This window comes from Mesoplodon mirus (genome assembly GCF_964341445.2).
Source record: "Mesoplodon mirus genome assembly, chromosome: 3".
Lineage (NCBI taxonomy): Eukaryota > Metazoa > Chordata > Mammalia > Artiodactyla > Ziphiidae > Mesoplodon > Mesoplodon mirus.
Window position 1 is genome coordinate 68,353,927 of NC_138978.1, and position 24,089 is coordinate 68,378,015.

Here is a 24,089-nt window from a genome sequence, read left to right on the forward strand (position 1 = left end):
AATGAACTAGTGGCATGCTTTCTGTATCCCTTTTCATAATTTCTTCTGTTTCCCCGTCTCATCTTTCTTCTTCCAGAGAATGTAATTAGCTTGTTGTTTACCATCCCCACTAATGAGGAAGCAAGTCAACGCGAGGTCAACATCAATCCCTCTGCAGGTCTCCCTGGTTGACCTCCACACAGGCTTCTTGCTGCCCTGACCATCAGTGGCTGTTCTACAGAGAGCTGAAGGCTTGCTCCACTGTTTCTTCTTTTTTTAAATGGAAATGGACATTTAAAGTCCATTAAGGAGCCAACACAGAAGAAAGATCTTCAGAAAAGCTGTTTTATTGTCATAAAGTATGCTACTCATAGCATGGGCCATGTTGGTTTAAGAAAAAAAAATACAGAAATTGAACATGGCCTAAATAAACATACCTGTATGTTGTGAAAGTTAAAACACGAAAACACATCCCATTTGTTAATTTCTCTGCTGTTGCTACTGTTATCTACAGATATTTTAAAATTTTCAGTTTAAGATAAGAATAAAGACTAGAAAGGATCATGGAGAGAGGTAAGCTGGGTCAAAGTGTTAGGAGTGAAATCTTTTTTAGATAGTCACATTATTTCAGTAATAAACAGATATAAAGTCCAATGCTGTAACAACTCTGTAATTATTTTCTTGGATTTCTGAAACTGTTGGGCAGCAACTAGAGAAGGTGGGGAAGAAGAGACCTAAGAGATGCCCCTTTCCTGATACCAGCCCTTCCACACTCATCCCAGCCAATGACTAGTGCTCCTCTAATCCAGGCTTTGTCTCCTGGGTGCAAGAGGGACTCTCAGGCAGCTCCCCTTTTCTGATTCTTTGGACATATCACCCACAACCAGGTAACATCAAGGATAGCTTGTACAGAAGAGGAGGTCACATGTACAGTGTTTGAAAGTTTGGGCTTTGGAATTAGACAAGGCTTAGTATTAAAGGGTAGCAGAGTATGCCACCCCAAACTATGCCACTTGGGCATAAGTTTTATTTTGAGCTGAAGGCAATTGAGAAGTAGTAAATAGAAGAGAAGCTCTCTGCCCTCCCCCCATTTCCCTAAAAGCAGGACATAAATTTTTGAAGGTGTCTCCCCTCCCCTCTCTCCCAGGAAGGACAAAAGTTAATCATAGGAGACAACTCTGATCCTTAGCAGTCCAGAGATGGTACCAGGGGAATCAACATAACAAACTTCACTAGAACTAGCCCTTATCTACCATTAGTTTCCACATAATATTTGCCTTCCCACAATTTGTTGCCCCTGGAAGCTCAATGTTCTTTTCCTTTGCCTTGTCACTTCTTGAAAAAATGTATTTTTCTTTTATTAAGATGGCATATAAGCCCAAGTTCTAACCACCCCTTTGAGTTACTCAGCTGAGTGCTCCCATACATATGCACAATGCACCTGCTAATAAACTTTTGCTTGTTTTCCCTTTTTAATCTCTTTTGTCAGTTTCATTTACAAGGATACATTTAATGAACCTAAGATGGGCAGAGGGAAAAGTTTTTCCTTTCCTACAGTATGAAACTTAGTTCTGCTACTTTCTCTCTGTATGTCTGACCCTCATTTTCTTAAAATGGAGAGAGTAATAATATCTACTACATCAAAAGGTGAGGGTATGTATATATATAAGGTAAGAATATATATATATATATATATATATATATATATATATGAGTGTGTGTATGCGGTTAGAGGGGGGAAAGAAACAAGGAGAAAGAGGCAGAGGAGAAGGATGAGGAGGAAGAAGATGAAGAGGAAGGAGAGGAGAGTGAGGAGAAGGGAGGGGAAGGGACAGGAGGGGAGGGAAGGGAAGAACAAGAAAACAAGAAATGCAGACAAGCTCCAGGACCCCAGGCCTACATCAAATGTTTTCAGTTATGGAATACTCTATCACTATACAATCATATAGGTTGTTCCTACCTGATGCCAAAGCATCAGTTTCACCAAAGCAAGTACATCAAATACTGAAAAAAAACAGGCAAAATTCTGTTTGGTGAAATGGTCTCTCCCTGCATAAGTGAACAGAGCCTCTGGCTCACTCAGTCGCAAACTCTCCTTTCCCGCCTCCCCCTCCAAGCACCTCCAACCCCCTGGAGTTAGGCTGCCCTCCTCTAAGACAGGCCACACAGAACTCCTTGCAAAACAGTTGAGAAGGTGGTCCGGGATTCCTCACCTGCAACACAGTTGCCTGAAGATCGAAACTGAGTAACAACATTTAATGGATATTTTTGCAAATTTTTATAATCACATTGTAAAGTCTTAAAACGACCATGCAACAGCAAAAAAACCCAGTGTTACTCATTACCATATTTAAATATGTTTTCTTGGTCATCTTCCCAGACTTCTTGTCCTGGCTTTTCTTTACGTTCCATTTCTTCGACAGCAGTTCTCACTTCGCCGATCCCTGTATGTAGTTCTTGAGCTGAAAAAATGGCTGAAGCTGAGGTTTTGCTCCCCTCCATCTCTCTCCTTCTTGGTATCAGGTACTCTCTATCCTTCCTCAGTTTCCCCTCACCCTTCATCGATCCCTCTCTTCTCTCAATACTCTTTTCTTTCCTAGGTTTTGGTGAAGTTGTTTTTTTGTCAAGGCCCATTGCAATAATGCACCTAGGAAAAACATTAATATAAAGTGTTGATTAACCTTTATATATAGCACAATGGAACTGCAAAGATCTTTAAATCACTTCTCTTATTCCAGTAACAAATGTTACAAGAAACATATTTATCATAGTACACAGAGTTAATTAAAATAAACTACTTTCTCCTTATTAATACCAAAATCTTGTAAATAAACACAATTCTTAATAGTTTTACCCACAGTAATTACACAAGAAAAGAAAGCAACTTAACAACAATGAATTATAGTCTCAAACTAAACTTTGCGCCTTAAAGTATATATTTGGCTTTATAACAGAGATAGATAGATAGATAGGTAATTTAAGTCCTCATATTAGAATTATGTTATAAAAGAACATTCAGGTTTATCAATAAAAGGAAGCTGAGATAAAATTATCAGAAGAAAGATGTCATTCAGTCTTTGATAATTTATTATTCCAACAAGACAACAACAAAAAGACTTACATACAAAACTGACTCTAACTAATTATGATTGATTTTTTAAGAAACACAATCAGTTAAATATTTTTGTGCCCTTTAAATAAACACTTCAGGAGCCTGAATGCTTATTTTAACAGAACTGTCATTATTGCTTTTAGAATGGCCTTTTGAAACCTGTACCACAGTCTTTTGGTGATTTTTCCTGGCAATAAGCTTTTGTTTTGGAAAATGGCAATAATCTATAGAGGTCATAAAGTCATTCTAAGTCAAATCTGGTGAGCCAGCAAATGATCTGAACGTTTTAAGACATTAAAAAATATTTTAAAAAATCAGTTATAACAAAAGTAACATTAGTAAATTCTTCTATAGCTTTTATCCTATCTCTCAAGTTAATATCAAAATAGGAATTCCAATACCTATAATACATACATTAATAAAAATAATGACTATGATAACAATAAGAGCATCCAGCATTCCTTCTGTGCCAACCTCTTTACTGGGTACTTTATATACATGGTCTTATATGATATATTCCCCTACAGACCAATAACTTAAGAACTATCATCATCACTTTCCAAATGAGGAAACTGAAGCTTCAAGGATTCCATGACTTGCCCAAGTTCACCCAGCAGGTCAGTGATAAAGCTGGCTTTCAGCTCAGGACTATTAGACTCCATCACCTCCCACTGAAGTACACCCATATTAGTAGATTACAGGTATAGCTTTCTCTGATGACTAGTTACACAGACAAATGTTACACTGCTGGGCTTATCACCAGGGCAAGTACTCACAGTCTCCTCACAAAGACTAACAGAATGTGGAGAAGTTTTCACCAGGGCCTAGAGACAATCCCTGACCTGAAAGAGGTGCCTGGCAGCTACCAATCTCCCCACTCCTCCTCTAGAACTTCACACATCCCCTTCTCTCCATGTCACACAACTACTGGGAAACTGGGTCAATTAGAGTGGGGTCAGAATGCAGTCAAGACTTTCCAGTCTAGGAAGAATAGAAACAATACGTAAAATCTGAAAATTGCCTCTACGTGAATCAAGTCCAATGGCAATTTCTTAAACTGAAGATATCACTGAATTTCAGCCATCCCTAGACTAGCAATAGCATAGGAATTGATTTTAATTCATTCTCCCGACAAGTAAATATGAGAACTTAGTTATATCACTTATCCTTTCACTATCTCCCCATAAAATAAAGCTAAAAGGATATGCACTCAAAGTAACTACCAGGCTGTGAAAAATGGGATAATCAGAACATATTTACCTCAGCCATATTAAGCATGATAAATTATTTCTTGACTATAATGATGATATATGTAGCACACTGCTTTCCTTGGAATAAAGGTGTCATGAATCTTCAGAGACTATGTTACTAGCATTCCTTCTGTTCAAGCTATTCTTCCCTTATCAATGGCAACACCAAATATATTGATTTGGAGCCTCTGATATGCTGTTACTTTTAATTTATGTTGTGACTGTGTAGAGGCTTTGATGCCTCTCTACTGCATGCATGGACTTTTTATTGCCCATCTGCTTAAGGGAATTAGGCAAACAAAGTGGGTAACATCTGTGCTTTCCTCGTCACTGACTACCTATTTGACTTCTGAGTATAATTTGAGGTGTTGATTCTTATTACTAAAGCTCAAAGCAGTCTGCATTCTCTTGGTTAGGCAATCCTTTTTCCTGTGTTTCACTTAAGCAACTGAAAGTAACTACCATGACTCTTCAAAGAGTTCCCATGATTGAGGGATGGACACAAGTGTGGAACCTCCATACTTTGGAAGTGAACACTGCTAAGCTTTTCTTGTTTTCTAAGGACCTTAAACAGGCACCTCCAAAAATTTCTAAATCCTTCCTCTTTAAGAGAGAGAAGAGGTGTGAAAGAGTCATCTAGCAAGTGGGACAGTGAATGGTCTAGGGCAATGTAGCAGGAATGCCTAGGTATATTTAGGACCTACCTGAGGTTGCTTTTCTGTTCCAAGTCAAATATGTGTTCTCCATATATGTGGGCAAGTCATTTGTGGGCAAGTCATTTGTTTAACTCCCAGGAAAGCTAATGAATTTGTATACAACCATCCATGTGTGAACACATTGCACTCTTTGGGAACTGCTGTATAAATCCAAGCTATAAAATGTTTGGTCCTAAACACTTTCTATCGAGGTTTAATAATCAGTGCCAAAATCTGATGGATGGCATCTACTCTCCTTTCAACACTTAACTAGCTTCTGTACAATTCTTTATATGATTTCACTTGGTTCTCTCTAGCTTCTTTCTTTGAAGTTTTCAAATAATAATAACAAAATGGTTGTGATGTTTAAGAGTAAGTTCTATTACCCTCAACTAAAATGCACAGTTCTCATAAGACACTGGTTTTCAATTTTTTCTTAGCTTCATAATCAGCTGAGGTTAAGGCTCCAATCACTCTTTGACTGGAAAATAGAAATAATCAGCAGAGAACTTCCAGTTGATCCCAACACAGCCACCAACTTGAATCTCTCTCTGCCCTATATGCCATCTTTCTTCCTGTTACTACAGAAGAATGCTTCCTCTCATCTAAGGCTAACTCCTCCATTTGAGCCCTATATCCCATCTCCTCTAGTCTACTCAAGCACTTTGCCCCAGCGATTTCTCTCTCTATGTCACACCTGATCAATGTGTTTTTCCCCCCCTAGGGTATCAACCCTATCTGTCAGCTTATAACCATATTATAATATCTCCCATCTTAAAAAATAATAAGCCCCCTTGGGCCCCTACATCCTCCCTCCTGGCTGCCACCCAATTTCCATCCTTTAGAGCAAAACTCTTTAATAAGAGCTATGTATCACCTCTGGCTTTAGTTCTTCTCCAATTATTTCTTAAACCCACTCCAAACAAGCCTGCATTCCTACCACCCCACAATAGCAACTTGTGCCAGAATCACCAATAACCAACACATTACCAAATAATCACACTCAATCCTGAATTTTCATTTTGTTTCACCTACCCACACATTCAACCCAGTTGATTATGCCTTATTCTTGATACATTTTGTTCATTTCCAGGACATTGCTTTCTCTGGGTTCTCAGTCTAATCACTGGCCTTCCTCCCTAGGTTTTTCCTGGTTCCTCTTTATCTTCCTCACCTTTGAACTAAAGTGACCAGAGCTTATCACTCAGGCATCTTCTCTTACTGCATTCCATTCTTAAGCAGTCTCATCCCATCTTATGACTCTAAATGCCATCCATATGTAAACAATTCTCAAATTTATATATCTCCAGCCTGGACTTCTCACCAGACCCCAGATTCACAGATCCAACTGCCTACTCAACATTTCTACTTGCATATCTCATAGATGTCTCCAACTCAGTGTGTCCAAAACCAAAATCCCCTCCTTCCACTCCCAGAGCTGCATCTTCCACAGTCTTCCCCATGTTAACTGGGCATCTTTCCAGTTGTTCAGGTTAAAAACTTTTCAATCACCTCTGACTCTGTCTTTATCTCATGCCCTACATCCAATCCATCAATAAATCCTGTAAACCCTACCTTCAAAATACGTCTAGAACCTAATCACTTGTAATTCTTCCTACCACTCTCTCTCCTCTGGATTAAAGTAGTTTCCACTCTTCCCCCCACCCTCCCTATTTTATTTTTCCCATAGGAGCTACTATCAGATCATGACAGGCTATTGCTCTAAACCTACCTGAGAGGCTTCCCATCCCTCTCAGAATAAAAGTCAAAGTCTTTGCAATGACCATAGGACTCTATGTGACTTGACTCCACTGTCTCTCTGACAGTGACATCATCTATCACTCTCCCTTTCTCACTTTTGCTCTGATCACACTAGTTTACATACACCAAGCATAATCCTGTCTCACACCCTTGGTATATGCTTTTCCTCTACCTGAAAACCTATTTGAAAAAGGAGACTTTTTTTCTGGTTTCTCCTCAAAAGACATCAGAGCGGCCTTTACTGACCATCCTACATAAAATAATACTGCTTTCTGACACTTGGCCCTCCTCATTCCTTATATCTCCGTTACCCTGCTTTGCATTCATCACGTTTATTACCATCTAATATACATTAATTTGTTGGTGTATTCTTGGTATATTGGCATGGGTTTATTGGTATATTATTTTCACTTCCCCTGTCAGAAGGTGCTCTATGGGTCAGGTTCTTTGGTTGGTTCACTGCCATGTTCTAGCTTGGCACAGAGTCAATTCTCCATGAGTGCTTTCAGGAAAAAATTAAGCAAAGCCTGCAAGAAGATCTCCTGACTACAAACAGAATGTCCAATATGAAAACTGATGAACAATAGTCAAAACTGACATTTTATCATGTATTTTTTTATGTCTGAGATTGAAATTTGGGGCATGAGAGTGACCATGGGGCTACACGATAATGCAGGCACACCTCTATTATGCAAAACCTATAATATGCAACTATATAAGCCGGATGCTTGACACATGCTCTGGAGCTCAGCCCAAAATAAATTACTATGAGGAATGAGGGGAGGGAAGCCTCTCTCCTTCCCTTTAGAGACAGAACTTAAAGCATTACGAGGAAAGGAAGAGGTAGAAAAGAAACAGAATTTGAAACACCACCAGCTTTTATGCCCACTATATAATACATCTGGAAATCTACTTTATATCTTATAATTTTAAATACAACACACAGGATTATGATAAACAACCTTTAACTTAGATATTTTAGGCTCATCTACATTGATATGATTCTTAACAAATTGTGCTGAGAAATACATCAGTAAAAGCATACAAAGAAAAATGTAGCAAAACTTGCCCTCTACCAAAGGACATTTGTTTCCATACTTGTAGCAAGGAGATGATCTCTCGACACACACAAACCCAAAGTAGCCTCGTTTGCCTCCAAGTCTGGAACCTTTTCGATGCTTATATTCGCAGCAGGAACTTAACCTGTTCACCTGTATCCCGTTCAGGAAAAAGGTGAGACTGAAGGGGAAACCGTGATGCCTTTTGGAAATAAACTGAAAGGTCTCTGGAATTTAAAAAGGAAATACATTAGTGAAAGCAACTGACTTTGAACTAACATGTTTTAAATAACATTTTTCTGTTATTTAAGTACAGTATTATTTTCTAGATCTCCTTTTTAACTTGAGGAGAATTTTTTAACCACAAAAACACATTCTATTACTTATATATATAATAAATACTCCAAGGCATTATAAAACTCTTTGACTTGTAATAAAATAATAAAACCTAAAATTATATGAGCATTTAATATGGCCAGGCATTATGCCTAATTACCTTGGGTGTGTTATTTCTCAACAACCATATGAAGTGGAAATATTACTATCATTTGTTTCCATAATGTAGAAATTTAGGTTTAGAGCTCAGTAATTCAGCCAAAATCATACAGTAAGAGGGAGAGTTAGTGTTTGAATCCAAACATCTCTCTAGATTCCACGCCTCTATCTTGCTATGTTATCTAGCAATAAAGTACATAACAAAAGGCTGTTGTAAGCTCAGTAATGCTTTTATATGACTATTTTTTTACTCAGTAATGCTTTTAAATAAATTTTTATCTTTAGTTGTGACTTGAAACATCCTGATACATGTATGGATGAGGCAGAATTATTCCATCTTCAATCCATTCTCAGTTCTGCCTAGATTTGAGACCACTTCTTGGTCCCCAACCCACCCAAAAGTCTCACCAATAAATTAAGAACCACTGCTTGCAATTAACAATTTTTAATCATTTCAAGTCTCTATAATGCTTTTTGAAGAAGTCTCACCCTATATATCCCAAAACCCAATTCTGAGAAACTCTATGCTACAGAGTGACTCAGAAAACTGCTTCTCATGACACTTCTAATGTTACTTCCTACAATAAGCCTCTCTGGACTCTTCCACTTCTACCAATAATAGGCTTGATAATTTTTGCCTCTCTTTTGCAATATTTCCTATTGTTACACTTATTATTAAAATATGGTTACACCAGTGGTTCTCAAGTTTTAGTGTGCATCAGAATCACCTGAAAAGCTTATGAAAATATAGATTTCTGGGCCTCATCCCAGAGTTTCTGATTCCACAGGGCACAAGAATTTGCATTTTTATCAAGTTGCCAGGTGATGCTTATGCTGCTGGTCCAGGGACCACACTTTGAGAACCTTGATCTAGATGTTTGCTGTCCTGCATGTTTGTGAAATCCATGAGAGTTTAAATTTCATTTCCCCAGATCCCAGGACAATGGCACAGGAAGCCTCCAATAAATAATTAGTGAATCATTATTTTAACTCATTCTTTCATATTCATCTAGAAATACTTTGTATATACCATATTATGCCCCTAAAAATTCTAAATCAGATGCAACTTATACTAAAGAATAGACTTATTAAAAAGGTAATTCCATCACTTATACCTTAGTATTTGTGATGTGAAATTAAACAAAATAGGAAAGAGAACATTGGCAAGTTAGTGTCTGGAGAAACTAAGATACAATAGATATCAAAATCCACTGGTCTTTATATATGGACTTTTTAAGTGGTAACTAGAAAGCTAGTTTGACTGCTCTTATTACAGAAACTTGAATGAGACATTCATGTAATATGATCCATTCTGCTGCAGCATCACACCCCTTAACTCCCTAAGGACCCAGCCCAGGAAGAGAGTAGAGTCAAGGAAATGCTGAGAATGGGCACAGGAGATCAACTCTTGGACATGACTGCCCTTCTATTTGGTACCCACATGGTTGGAGAGCACATCCATATATTAGTTCATTTCTTCCATTGTTTTTCAAACTTATTGAACAGAAATTGACACCCTCTACCTTTGGTCCCTTGTTACTTATTTTATAAGTAATTTTAAATTTATATTAATTATAAATTTATAATTTTATATTTTAAGATTTAGTGACACATCCCAACCATGACTTCATGGTTTCTACATGGAGTAGTGGAAAGATTATAGACCAGAAATCAGAAGATTTTGGTCCATGTCCCAGTTCTTCACTTATAAGTTGAGTGTGCCTTGATGAGACATTTAACTTTGTTGCATTTCAGAATTTTCATCTATAAAATGAGGATGGCAGGGGGAGTGGGTGAGGAAGTGGAGTGGAGGGGGTGACCCAGTTTTCCCACTTCACAGAGCAGTCTTAAATATTATAATGGGTGCTATTAGAAAGCATCCTATAATATTTGTAAAATGTAGTTATTCATTGTAGACTGACAGTGGTAGCACTGTTTTAGGTACTAAAGAGACATAAAAATACTGAAGAAATATCAAACTTGTTCTCCTCCCTCAAGAAGTTATAATTTAGCAGGAGAGACAAAAATCAGTGTACCAGACTTCTAGAGTAAGGTCACCAAATCCTCTTCCCTTAAAATTTTGTCTCAGAAAATGGACCAAAGACTTAGAACAAACTGAGCAGCAGTTTTTCATGAAAAAGTACTGAACTTTTGATAGGAACAGTGGGAATCTGTGGCATTCTTGCCTAGGGCTGCTCCCATTGCCCTCTCCTGCCACTGCAGTTCTAGAAGGGAAGGGCAGGCCATAGGTAACCAGAAGCTTCACTGTCAGTAGAGGCCGACTTGATTTAGAGCAGAAGACAAAAAAAAAAAAAAAAAAAAAAAACCTTGGTCAGTGGCATTACTAGTAATAAGTGGCAATCTCAGAGCAAACTGACAGGGAAGGTCAGAGGTTCTGCTAGCCTGAGACTGTAGTTCTAATTAGGGCAAGCAACAGGTCAGTGGACTAGCCAGAAATTTAACATGGAGATACAGGCAATAAGGCAGTCATAGACACATTCAGTAAGCTTTCTGCACATCTCCAGCTAACTGGAAGCAGCATGGATTGGAGTTGGCCCAACTTATTCACACATCCCTGTCCTATTGCAAACTTGCACCTGTGTACAAAGGAAACATTAGATCCTGGTGGAAAATAAAAGTTGGAATGGACTTGAAAACTGCCTGAACTTTGAATGTACTCCTGAGCCCACTATAGTGTGTTGAATATTGCCCTCCAAAAATTCATGACCACCCAGAACTTCAGAATGTGACCTTATTTTGAAATAGGGTCTTTGTAGATATAATCAGGGAAGGATCAAGATGAGATTATCCAGGATTTGTTTTGTCCTAAATCCAATGACTGATATCCTTATAGGAAGAGGAGAGGATACACACACAGATACACAGAGAAGAATAATATGGGAGGATAAGCACAGGTTGAAGTGATGGAGCTACATGCCATGAAACACCAAGGATTGCTGGGAATCACCTGAAGTTGGAAGAGGAAAGGAAAGATTCTCCCCTTCAGCTTTCAGAGGAAGCATGGCCCTGTTAAGACCTTAATTTTAGACTTCTGGCCTCCAGAACGTAAGACGATACATTTCTGTTGTTTTAAGCCACCAAATTTGGGGACATTTGTTATGTCAGTCCCAGGAAACTAATAAACCTACAAACAGATTCACTGGCAGAAGATGGAGGCTATACTGGCTCAAAGTGATTGTACACGACCTCTGACAAATCACTGAATGTTCACTAAACTATGAAAACACAGAGACAACCCTAAGAGATTAGCCTAAAAAGTAAAAACAGAACAAAAAAAAAAAATCTGAGCAGAGACACCAGTGGCTGTATACCAAGGAGAGGGGACAAGAATTTCACAGATTTGTTCTAGATAAGCTACTAAACAAACAAACAAATAAAAAACCCAAGAATAACCTTCCAGAGGGAAAGTGAGAATTCAGAATCCATAGTTGCTCTAATAGATGATCTAAATTGTCCAGTTTTCAACAAAAATATCAAAAGACACAAAGAAACTGGAAAGGGTATGATCCATTCTCAGGAAGCAAAAGCCATCACACCCACTCCTAGGAAGCTGCTCAAGAGAAATGACAACTGATGTCTACACACAAAAAAATTGTCTTTGTATAATCATTACAGCATGACTTATAATAGTCCCAAACTGGAAACAATGCAAATATCCATCAACTGGAGTAGATGAATAAAATGTGGTATATCCATGTAACAGAATGTATTCTCAGCTATAAGAGAGCAACTATTGACAGATGCTACAAATGGATGATTCTTAAAAACACTATGCAAAGTGAAAGAAGCAAGACACAAAATACTACCTATTGTATGATTTCATTTACAAGAAATGTCCATAGAAGGCAAATCTGTAGAGCCTGAAAGCACATCAGAGGTGTCCTAGGGCTGGCTATGAGAGTGAAGATTAATTGCCAAAGAGTGAGCACAAAGGCACTTTTTGAAGTGATGGAGATGTTCTAAAACTGTGAGAATGGCTGTACAACCTTATAAAATTCCTAAAAATCAGTGAATTGTACACTTACAGTGGATGAATTTTATGGATTGTAAGTTACACCTATTTTTAACAACTAAAAAAATCAATATATGATAAAGAGTAATAGAAAAAAGAAAAAAACAGTTAATGTAAGTCAAGGTACAATGAAATGCTTCAGTTTTAGGTGTTAAGAGCCATTGTCATCAAAAGAGAGGGATAAAATGGAATAAAAGTCAGTTGGGAAAGCTTCACAGTCTTAATCTGAATCTTAAAAGATGGATACGGTTTGAACTTAAAATACAATTTTGAATTTAAAATCCTTTGTCCTATTGCAGACAAAGGAAAGAGCACAGGAAAAGACAAGATAACAATGTGGGGCGGGGTGGGGGGTGGAGGCAGGAGGCAAGGGGCTGGTGAAGCAGCTGCTGTGTTTGTGTAGAAGTAGTGAGGAATGCACAAATAGGTACAACAGGATCAGGTTACGGAAATACAAGAAAATGGGGCAGAGAAGGAATTATAAGAGAGCCAGAAAAAAGTTACTTTGTTCTTCGTATCCACATGAACCCAGGAGGCCAACGTCTGCCTTGTTTGAAAGGACGAATGATAAATAAAACTGCCTGTGAAGAACTGTACTCTTTACAAGTAGCAGAAATATTCCGTGATATCATAGGTGTACATAATAAACAATTGATCTGTGGCCTGATGTCTAAAATCAAACTGCAACACATCATGAATCACTATGATAATAAAAGATGCACTTGCCATGTTCCCAAATAATTAATTGTATTGTTATTCTCATCCAAAAGCAAGAGAAATTAATGAATGCTACATTTTGAAGGAGTTTACTGCTCCAAGCCTAACTTTAAAGGCCCTTTTTTAAAACTGAAGTCTTCTAAAAACCTATTCACATTTCACTGAATCATGCACGGCTTTGATTTGTAAAAAGGGCAGATTCTTTTCAGTCCAACTAAATTGCTAAGATTGCTGAACCACAAGTCAACTCTGAGTCACCCAACTTTTCCATTTTGAATGATTACTTTCATGGCAATCAAGGGCAAGCTGAGACAAAACTATTGTGTGGACAGGATTCAATTACTTCAGTCCCCATTCCAACCTATCATTCAAGACTGTCCGATGACATAACAAAAAGTCAGTTCTGGGATCAATGTGCACGCAAAATAACACTTAGCCAAGTAACATTCTCCTGTAACCTTTGGTTTTGCAATCTTTTCACAGAGTGTACATCATCTCCCAGAAAATCATTCAGCTAAGCCTTGTTCATTTTTCATCTGTATGTGCCACATTTCCCAGCAGTCAAGTAGCCATTTTATATGAACTCTATTGATTAAAGCATGATCTAAGACCCAGGAAAAGTTTCATTATGTTAACTCCAATTTGAGACTGTAGCTAATTTCAGCAATTCATCAAAATTAATAGTTGAAAGTGATACTTTTAAAAAATAAGTGTATCTAATCACTATTATTAGGGGTTTCATACTTCTCATATTATGGAAATACAGGAAACCCTTTGCTACTGAGAATAGCTAACTGGGGTTGGAGAGTACTAAACAAGGATCTTGCACCTAGTCAGGGGGCTGGGATCTGCTCTCAATCCTGCTCAAAACTGGACCGGTGACCTTGGGGAGCCACTGTACCTCTGGATGCCTCTCATTTTCCTCATCTACATAATGGAAGGAACGAACTCTCAGATGCTATGACAAAATGAAACAAAGTAAGTTATGTTTCAGCTAAGTACATAAAATGGGAAAAAGTAGCTTCTGGCATTATTTTTTAAAAAGAAATTTTATACATTTTTGGAAAGAAAAATGTTTTATCATTATAATACAATATATATAATTCATCATAATATATAATATTTTACTTTAAGTCAAAACCAACATTCAGGGGCTTCCCTGGTGGCGCAGTGGTTGAGAGTCCGCCTGCCGATGCGGGGGATACGGGTTCGTGCCCCGGTCCGGGAAGATCCCACATGCCGCGGAGCGGCTGGGCCCGTGAGCCATGGCCGCTGAGCCTGCGCGTCTGGAGCCTGTGCTCCGCGGCGGGAGAGGCCACAACAGTGAGAGGCCCGCGTACCACAAAAAAAAAAAAAAAAACCAACATTCAAGTGTTTTCCTTTCTTATGTTGGTAAGTTTTCAATATTTTATCCTTAAATATGTATAGTTCTCTTTAAGCAGTTGAATTTTTTAAATTAATAGTCACTATTTTTGATTGATGAGGGAAATCAGAAAAGCCAAAAGTAACAACTCCATGTTTTCCCCAACTCCTCCCTTTAATCCCTAAGTCTGTATCTAGATTACCCAAATATAAATATTTCTTTTAATCAGTAAAAACACTATTACTTTCTAAACAGAGTGTCTTAAGCAAGGAAATAACAAACATAATCCTGTAACAACTCTTCCTTTTTAATTGCTGTGCCACATAACTAAATATTGAGCAAAAAAAAAACACTTTGGTACAATATGTAAAATCCTATATTGGATACAAAAATTATCTTATGCTAACAAACATGGATTTATGATAAAAGGGAAATGAAAATGTAATAAAAGTATGTAGCCAAATTTTGTACTGCATTATTTAGGTGTGATTCACCCTGAGGTTTATTGGATTTGTGATTTTATCTCAGCATAGTTCTAAAGAAAAAATTGCCAATCTGATATTTTTCTCTTAGAATAATGTATGATGTAATTCACTATGGCAAGACAAACAGTTAACTTGTAAATTGGGGGACAGTTTATTCGTACAACATTTTAATGATCATATATCTCTATTTCAAGATTAATCTGTTACTGGGTTAAATCACTCCAAATTCTTTATTCCACAATCTGCAAGAGTAATTGCTGCTTCAGTTTCTATCATGGAGCAGTAAATCTGGATTTACTTTTAGGCAGCTGGTTTATAAGTCCCTGGATATGCATAATTTCATAGAGTGATTAAAGTCATTTTGATATTATACCAACAATAGCTTATCTAGAGCATCAACTGCAAGCAATTAAAACATTCACATTTTATGTGTACCTTTTTCAAGTAGTTTGCCTGTGAAGACACACAGGTTTTCCCCACCACAGTGCTGCTGATAAACTTTTATTTCATCCCGGAAATATGAGTGATCATAGGCTAGGTGCACGTTTTTCCCCAAATAGATCATTGTAATAGCTGCATTACTATGCAATGGTGTTTTATGAATCCTTCTTGAATCCTAGAATAAACAAAAAAAGGGGGCTTATTAACTAATCACCTTCTAATCAGAGTGTGATCACCTTCTAATCAGGGTGTAATACAAAGAATAGAAAAGGCTATTTTTATGTACCTTGCAACAAAACCTTTATAAAATGTCAATCTATATACAGTGCACAAAAAGTCAAGCCCATTACAAAACAAATGCCTTTAACAATTACAACATATATACATTTTGGCTTTGTATTTTTAATGTAAATTCTGGGGATTTGGACAATGTTTGTCACCTTTTATCTTACGTATGTATCTATGTTTTACATGCAACAAAAATACCAGTGATGGGAAGAGGAAACTACTCTTGGTTCTTTTTGCTAGTTCTCAAGTAAAAATTCAAATCAAATTAATTAAATAAATATTGGTGACATAATTTTGTTCTAATTCAAATTGACATTAACTGTAATTTAGCAATTGTTTTTGTAATTGAGTGTTATCTTTATACTTGAGCACTGACAATACATCCTTCCCTGAGCTTATTCTTTGTGAGAGGGAGATGCACACATTTGATTCCTTCTATGGTCACTCTGAGGATCAGAAACAATGTATGTTGGGTACCTGGGGTTATCCAGTTTCACAGGAGGCATTCAGTTCAATGAAAGACCAGCATTATTAATATTATTCTTAATATCAAACAATAAACCCAACAAAAAAATCACCTCATAAATCTACTTGGTATTCTATGGCATTGACCTATTTAAATTACTTATAAAATAAACACTAAACTTAAATACCAGAGATTAAATATCCAATGCCTTGCCTCCTAGTTTATATTCTGAAGTATTTTCATAGTAGTGAATAAGTATAGTGTTTGCCTAACCTCTAAGAGGAAGACCCGGAAAGAGAAGCAAGAAAAGGAAGAGGAAGAAGAGGCAGAGAAATAGGAATGGCTCCTTGAGAGACTTTAAGAGGTCCTAGTAAGAATATCATAGGTTTCTAGAACTATACAAATACCAGGCATTACTTTTAATCTACTTCACTTTTCTAAAAATCAATTTTTAGCTAAATGAAAAATGTGAAGAGACCAACTTTCAGCGAATCCAAGGCAATTATTTGAGTTTGATCTCACTGAATTACAGATGCCTTGGAAGCATGCATTTTTTTAAGAATGACAAAGCTGCAAAAAAAATTTCTGAAGGAACTATTAAAATACTTCCATCTCCAAAGCCATTCCCTTCTACCTCAGAGGACTTTTTTTCTCATTCACTCCTATTTCTTTGAAGCAAAAACTAGAAGTAGTAAATTTGATGAAATTCAGCAAATGACAGTCCAAAAAGTGTAAATGGGTGGGAAAGTCTGAGATTTAAAATTTGAGCAAATTGTCTTGCCTATGGACAGAGCTCCCAAACAGAGAGATAATCAAGAGAAATATTTCAGGGACAACAGGAGCCATGAACGTAAATCAGCAAACTGGATAATTCTTTGCAGATTAGAAACATCTCCTTGAGTCACTGTTGAAAGCAAAGGGATGATGTCAGGCTTGGCTCTTGGTTACAAAGTCATTTCATGTTTCCTCTTGCCTGAGCAACTGTGGAACGTGACATGCACATGTGCAACCCAACCCACAATCACCAGCCTAAGGCAAATTCAGCTCCAAGCTCCCTGGAGAGAACATTTATCATGTGCACACTAACCAACTGAGAGCCCATATCCACCTTCCCCGAGCCTCTAACACTCTGGGCCAATATTCCCCTGTCCCAGCATCAGGTACCATACAATTCAGGACAGCCCAACACCAGAGCCTGCCAAAATCAATCATACTATCCCATCCTATGCCTGCTTACCCTGCATTGCCCAATTCTTCCTTGGAAACCACAACGGAGGCTCTTTCCCACCTTCTCCTCCCACGCCCCTCCTGACAACCCTGGTGCTTCCCTGGGTGGCCCTGCATGGCCTGGTGTGATGGCTAATTTTATTTATCAACTTGGCTGAGCCACAGTGCCCAGATATGTGTCAAACAATATTCTAGATGGAATCCTGACTAAAATAAACAGGAATGTCCCTTCCTCTTGAGAACTATAAGGGAAAAACTGTCTTTTTAAAGGCAAGTGTCTTCTGATCTATAGGTCTCAACACACCCGAATAATCATAAAACTGACATTTTAAAAGTCAGGCAGAAGAATAACTCACTTTCATTAGGAAAGGGGAAGCTAGTGAAAGGTTTTAAGCAGGGGAGAAACATGTTGGGAGTTATTCTACAAAGTTTAATTTAACATCATTATGTAGACTCTACTACTACTGAGATGGACTCTGCTTATTCTCTTCTGCCTCTCTTGCCTTTAACCCTCTGCTTCCTGATTCAATCTGCTAACTTCCTACTCACCTTTCAGACATCTGTAATTGCACAGGGCTTAACTGGAGTCTAGGAAGTAGATAGGGGTCCTCAATCAGATATGGAGAAATCTCCAGACTAGTTCGTGCCTGGAGAAGTTCTTTGCTTTCTCTATCGTAAAACATATAAAAACTTAAAACAAACTTTTATTCTTTAATTGATAAGCATAATAATTAAGTAGATTCTTATTTGAAAGCCTGTATTTTCACATATATAAACACTATTTATAGTACCATCCACATTTTCAGTAGGCTGCTGTGTGGAGTAGGTGACGAGCAGTCCTGAGTGGAAACACAGAATTTCTGCAGATGGATGAGGTAAGCCTCAGAGCAAAACCTAACTAGTCACATAGATTCTGTAAAAGTATTAAAAATCTCTGCAGGTATTATATCTCCAAATTATAAAGCAACAGAGCACAGAAACAATGTGCTGGGCTGTAAGATCTACACCCTGTCATTTGGTTTCCTAGACTCCAGATAAGCCCTGTGTAATTACAGATGCCTGAAAGGTGAGTAGGAAGTTCATGGATCATGGCCGAGAGACACAGACCACAGAAGCCAGGAACCCTGTTCTATACATTCACAGAGGAACAGGTGGCCACCAGCAAGCCATATTTCTTTACCTCTTTCATTTACCTCTTTCTTTCCTTTTAAGAGCATTTGAAGGTAGTCATGAAATGAAATAATGAATTTAATGTGTAAATTAATCATGAGAGCCATCTCTCCTTAAATGAATCTTTTCTAGGTCAAAATAAAATAAATCTAAATACTAAATGAAAAGTGCATGATTGGCATGAATGAGATGCTCAATGTCATCGGTCATTAGAGAAATACAAATTTGAAACACTGTAAGATACCATTTACCCACTAGGACAGCTAGAATTAAAAGACAGTAACAAGTATTGCTGAGGATGTGGAGAAATTTGAACCCTCATACATTGTTGATGAAAATGTAAACTGGTGTAGTCTCTTGGGAAAACAGTTTGGCAGTTCATCAGAAAGTAAAACGTAGAGTGACTATATGACCCAGCAATTCCACTCCTAGGTATACATCCAAAGAAATGAAAACATATGTCTATGCAAAAACTTGCAGGCAAATGCTCATAGCAGCACTATTCATAGCCAAAAAGTGGAAACAACCCAAATGCCCATCAACTGACAATGAGATAAACAAAATGTGGTACAACCATATGGTGGAATATTATTCAGCCACAAACAGAAAGTACTGATACAACCTGCAACATAGATGAACTTTCAAAACATTATGCTGAGTTAAAGAAGCCTGACACAAAAGAATATTTATTGCATGATTCCATTAATATGAAATATCCATAAGCAAATCAATAGAGACAGAAAGTAGATTAGTAGTTGCTAAGGGGTAGGGAAAGGAAGATTAGAGAATGACTGCTTATGGATATGGGTTTTTTTTTTCTGGGGTGATGAAAAAGTTCTGAAACTAGATGGTGCTTATGGTTGCCTAACTTCTGAATATGATAAAACCATGAACTGTACACTGTAAAAAAAAAAAGTGCATGATTTACCCCACTGTGCCAATTTTATTCTAAACCCCAGGACCTAGGAGCTAGTGACAGATCCAAGAGACATCCAGAAAGCTACTGAAGCCATGTGGGAAGGTGACTGCATTTTGAATAGAAAGACAAGTGTCAAGGTCTAAGCCTATGGTGATGGCCAGGTTTAGGGGTGAAGATGAAAGAGGCACAGAGGAGTAAGATGAGAGGTCAAAGGAGAGAACAAAGAATCGTGAAAGTAGAGTGCCATGGAGGCAAGAGAGGGAAGCTTTGAGGAAAAGGCAATAACAGTATAAAATGCTACTATTAAAGACAAATCATGGTAAGTAGAAAATACAAACTAAGATGGTAGAAGTAAATCTAAATATACCACTAAATAAAATAAATGCCATTAGACTAAACTCACTTATTAAAGGAACAGAGATTCTTGGGTTGAAATAAACGCAAAGCACACATATGCTGCATAAACACATTTAAAGCCTAAAGCTTTAAAGACATTGAAAAACTGAAAGTAAAAGAAATATATATGTATAAATATAAATATATATTTATATTTATGTATGTATATATACATATATATATTATCTAAAGAAAATAAGGAGAAATACTATTAGACAAAATAGATTTTAAGGCCAAAGTAATAAGTGATAAAGAGGATCAGAATATCTTCACCAGTAAGGTAAAGTATCCCAAATCTGAGAGCATATAACCAGGTATTCTCAATATTTACAAAGCAGAACTTGACTAATTACAAAAAGAAACTGACAAATCCACAACTACAGAGAATGAATTATCACTAGAACTCGGGAACTAAGAGACCAAGCAGATAAAAAAGAATGGTAAGGATGTAAAAATATGAATGACATAATTGGACATTTGTTACCTATTGAACATTTATAGAACTCTGCTCCCAACAATTAAAGAATCACATTTTTTACAACGACTGAACATATCTTAGCCCACAAAGCAAGTCTCCACTAGTACTAAAGAATCAAAATCATGCAGAACAAGAATGAGATGCTTTCTAAATTATATTCAGTGAACTAAAAGGAGTTCTAGGATTTAAAATATGGCAGGAAAAGAAAAATGTCAATAACTCACAGATATAGAGAACAGATTTGTGGTTGCCAAGGGGAAGGGGGTGGGGGAGGGAAGGATTGGGAGTTTGGGATTAGCAGATGCGAACTATTATATATAGAATGGATAAACAACAAGGTCCTACTGTATAGCACAGGGAACTATATTCAGTATCCTGTGATAAACCATAATGGAAAAGAATATGAAAAAGAATATATATATATGTATAACTGAGTCACTTTGTTGTACAGCAAAAATTAAATAGAACATTGTAAATCAACTATACTTCAATAAAATTTAAAAAAGAAAAATTTAAATGGAATGTGTGGAAAATAAAATTGAAGAAATCTCCCAGCAAGTAGAGCAAAAAGGCAAAGAAGTAGAAAATAGGAGGGAAAAGCTAAGAATATTAGAGCATCAGTCTAGTAGTCCCAACATTCTCAAAATAAGGATTCCAAAAAGAGAGAACAGAAGTTTAAAAAAAAAAAAAAAGACCAAGTCAGACTGAAGCCTTGTGAACTCAAGAGCCAGACATGCCAATGTCTGTCAGAGCCAGGATGCCTGCTGACACCTGCTGTGTTTCTAAACTAAAATAGAATGCCCAGGGGAAGCAGGCTCAGATGCTTATCCGTGCTTCACCTGTCATGACCACAGGGTGGAGAAGTTGCTGCTCTCTCCTGTGTGCCCAGCTACGGAAGCCCATTTGCCTGACCATATTCCTCCTGGACGTCCAGTATCTGGCCCACAGAGGACCTCATTAGATGCCCTGACTCTGGTGAGCCCCATTTTCTAGGACACACTCATGACCTGACCTCTCTCACTTCCCCACAAGGGGCTCTTAAAACTGTCAAGGAAACAAACCTAGATGGTGACCCAAAGACTCTATTCAGCTTATTTTCTCCTAGATATATTACCCTTTCATTGCAATGCTAGGTTTGCGCTTATTTTTGAAGTTTTATGCATACAAGTAATAAAACTCCAAAGAAAAGCAGGGACTCAGTTAACACATTTGTCAGAATAGTGGTTGCTCTGGGAAGGAGAAGAGGATGTGACAGGGCAGGAAACAGGGGGTTTATCACATGAAAAAAGTGTTCTACTTTGTTGGGAAGTAATGGTATGTACACAGGTGTTTGATTGTTGTTTAACTTGAACATATAGATTTTATATATTCTCATGGTTTATATGAGATTTAAACATTTTTTATAAAGTATGACCAGGTAGAGTTTGTCCTAGTAATATATTCTAGCATCAGAAAATCAAATGCTGCCACCAAATGAGGATGATGAGGAAGTCACCATTTTTGCAAGTGGGGGCCACAGCCTTCAAGAAAGCACGTTTGTTGGCCTGGTAGAGACCAATGCCAGCATTCAAAGAATTCAAAGTAAGTTTTAGTGGATGTGGTAGATTCTATCATTGCCCCAAATATTCACTGCACATCTCTATGAGAGGATGATACTTCCACTCCATTGCTGTCAACCTTTGGTAATGGAATTCAAGTGTAAGTGACATGTGTCACTCCTGAATGGAATCTTCAGAGCATTCCATGGCTCTGCTGTCCACAAGGCCAAATACCCCAGGACAGGGACTACTCATCCAGTCTGGGTCCCAGAATTGCCATTGACCAGCAACAGATAATAATGAGAAAAAGAAATTAAATGTAAGCTGAGTTGCCAGGGGTTGCTTGTTAGACTGAGCTACAGTAAACTACTCTTCAAGAACTTTGCAGTAGAAAAGGAGAAAACAGAAGTCTCAGGCTACAGAATGTGAGGAAAGGACTTGGTTACTCTATGCCTGGGTATGTTGAGAGACAGAGATGAATACTAGAGGAAGGACTAAAAATCCAAATAGGAGAGGAGAATTACAGACAGTGCAAAGTGCCATGGCAGTGGAAAAGGATAAGATCAAGGAACAGGGTGGAGGGTGGGCCTCGGAAATGAGGGGTACAGGCTCTCTCAGAGACCATAACAAAGAAAGAGAATTAGTGAAAGGTGGATTGAAAGGAGGAAATTTGAGCAAGCACAAGGAAGATAGTCCCAACTTTTAGAGAAGGTTATTGGTGAGGCAAGTTATTGGTGAGGAAAGCTGCTGGGAGGGAGATGTGGACAAGGGGTAAACAGAGCACTTGAACGAGGTTGGTTTTGGAAAGCCAACATGCCGTCAACATGCAATGTTGGCACTTCGCTTCCTGATTCTCCATCAGGTGAAATATTGACCCAGCCATCTGCTAACAACCACAAAATTTACGTATAATTGTTATTAGTTGTATACTTACACTCTAAAACTTAAGAGATCTTTTGCCTTCATACTAGCCTGTATCTGTATAAAGTATAACTGGCCTTAGGACTATTTTCTTTATCAGTATTTTAAGGAATGATTACAACAAGCTATAATATATTTTAAGAACACTGAAAGGAAAATATTTATAAATATTATACAGTAATTTGCCAAAATTATTAAAAGTGAGTGTTAATAATTATTTTATATTGTACACTGTGTTTTTCGATATATTTAAGTCCCTGAATATTCACAAATTAAATGTTAAAATACTTCCTGACATGTGATTGAATGGGCAAATTAAAGGAAATAAATGATTTGGAAATGGGTATAATACAAAGTAAATTGGAATACAAGATTTACTTGATTTTTTTCTCAATTATGCTAAATTACTCAACTGAACTACTCAAATATTTGGTTTCACATTCATTCAAGCTTACAATTACTACATTTATAAAATTATTATATTTCTTTATGCAAGTCATTTTGCATTCGACTTCCCTAGATTCTCTTAGATTTCATCTAGAAATCTAACAGTGCAATGTAATCGGTGCTAAATTAATGAAAGAAAATTTGATTCTATAATCACCCTGGTAAAGAGAGGTTCTAAGCCATTTGGAGCAGTGGTTGGACGAACTCTTCTCCTTCTCCATGTTTCAGGTCTATTTTCCCTTGTGATTTTTCCATTAGGGGGAGGAAGTGGAGGAGGAATAGGCATCATGTAACGGTTAATCTTTGGAAATTGATATCGATTCATTCCCTGTGAATTGTCCATGGAGTTCCTGAACTTCATCGTTGCCTTCTTGCCCTGTAATCACATTTCATGACATAAGAACAAGTGAAGTAGAAGTGGTGACCCAACATAACCCCAAATTAAATACAAGACTGTATGATTGCCATTGCGTGCAAACACAACTGATATCAATAGGCAAACTTAAAACACTTCAATCTGTTGAAAAATGGCATTTTGTAGTACCCATAGCAAATTAAATTTTCATGGATTTCTAACCTTACTTAAGTATATTTTTTAAACCAAACATACAGTGATGGCATTTTTATAGTATTTTGGGGATTTTCTCGCAACAATCCATTAAATCTATGGGGACCCAGTACAATTAAACAATTTAAAATCAAGAAGTTCAAAGTGTTATACTTTGAGATAGGATTGGATAGTTCACTTAACGATAGGGTATTTGCACTTTTTTTCCACTGATTTCACCCACCCAGGTGTTATAACATTCCTTGATAATATGGTTTCAAGGAACCAAAACCCCTGACTCTG

The 24,089-nt window shown here is 37.4% G+C and overlaps 1 protein-coding gene across 1 annotated transcript in view; it reads right to left on the reverse strand.

Annotated features, from left to right (window-relative positions):
- ERICH3 (glutamate rich 3) overlaps positions 1–24,089 on the reverse strand; it is a gene marked incomplete at its 5' end in the record, with an annotated part of 112,915 nt that overhangs the window by 42,085 nt on the left and 46,741 nt on the right. Inside the window, 4 exon segments of the mRNA XM_082612145.1 lie at positions 2,325–2,626; positions 7,896–8,082; positions 15,384–15,564; positions 23,397–23,615. Coding sequence (XP_082468271.1) covers positions 2,325–2,626; positions 7,896–8,082; positions 15,384–15,564; positions 23,397–23,615 — 889 coding nt within the window.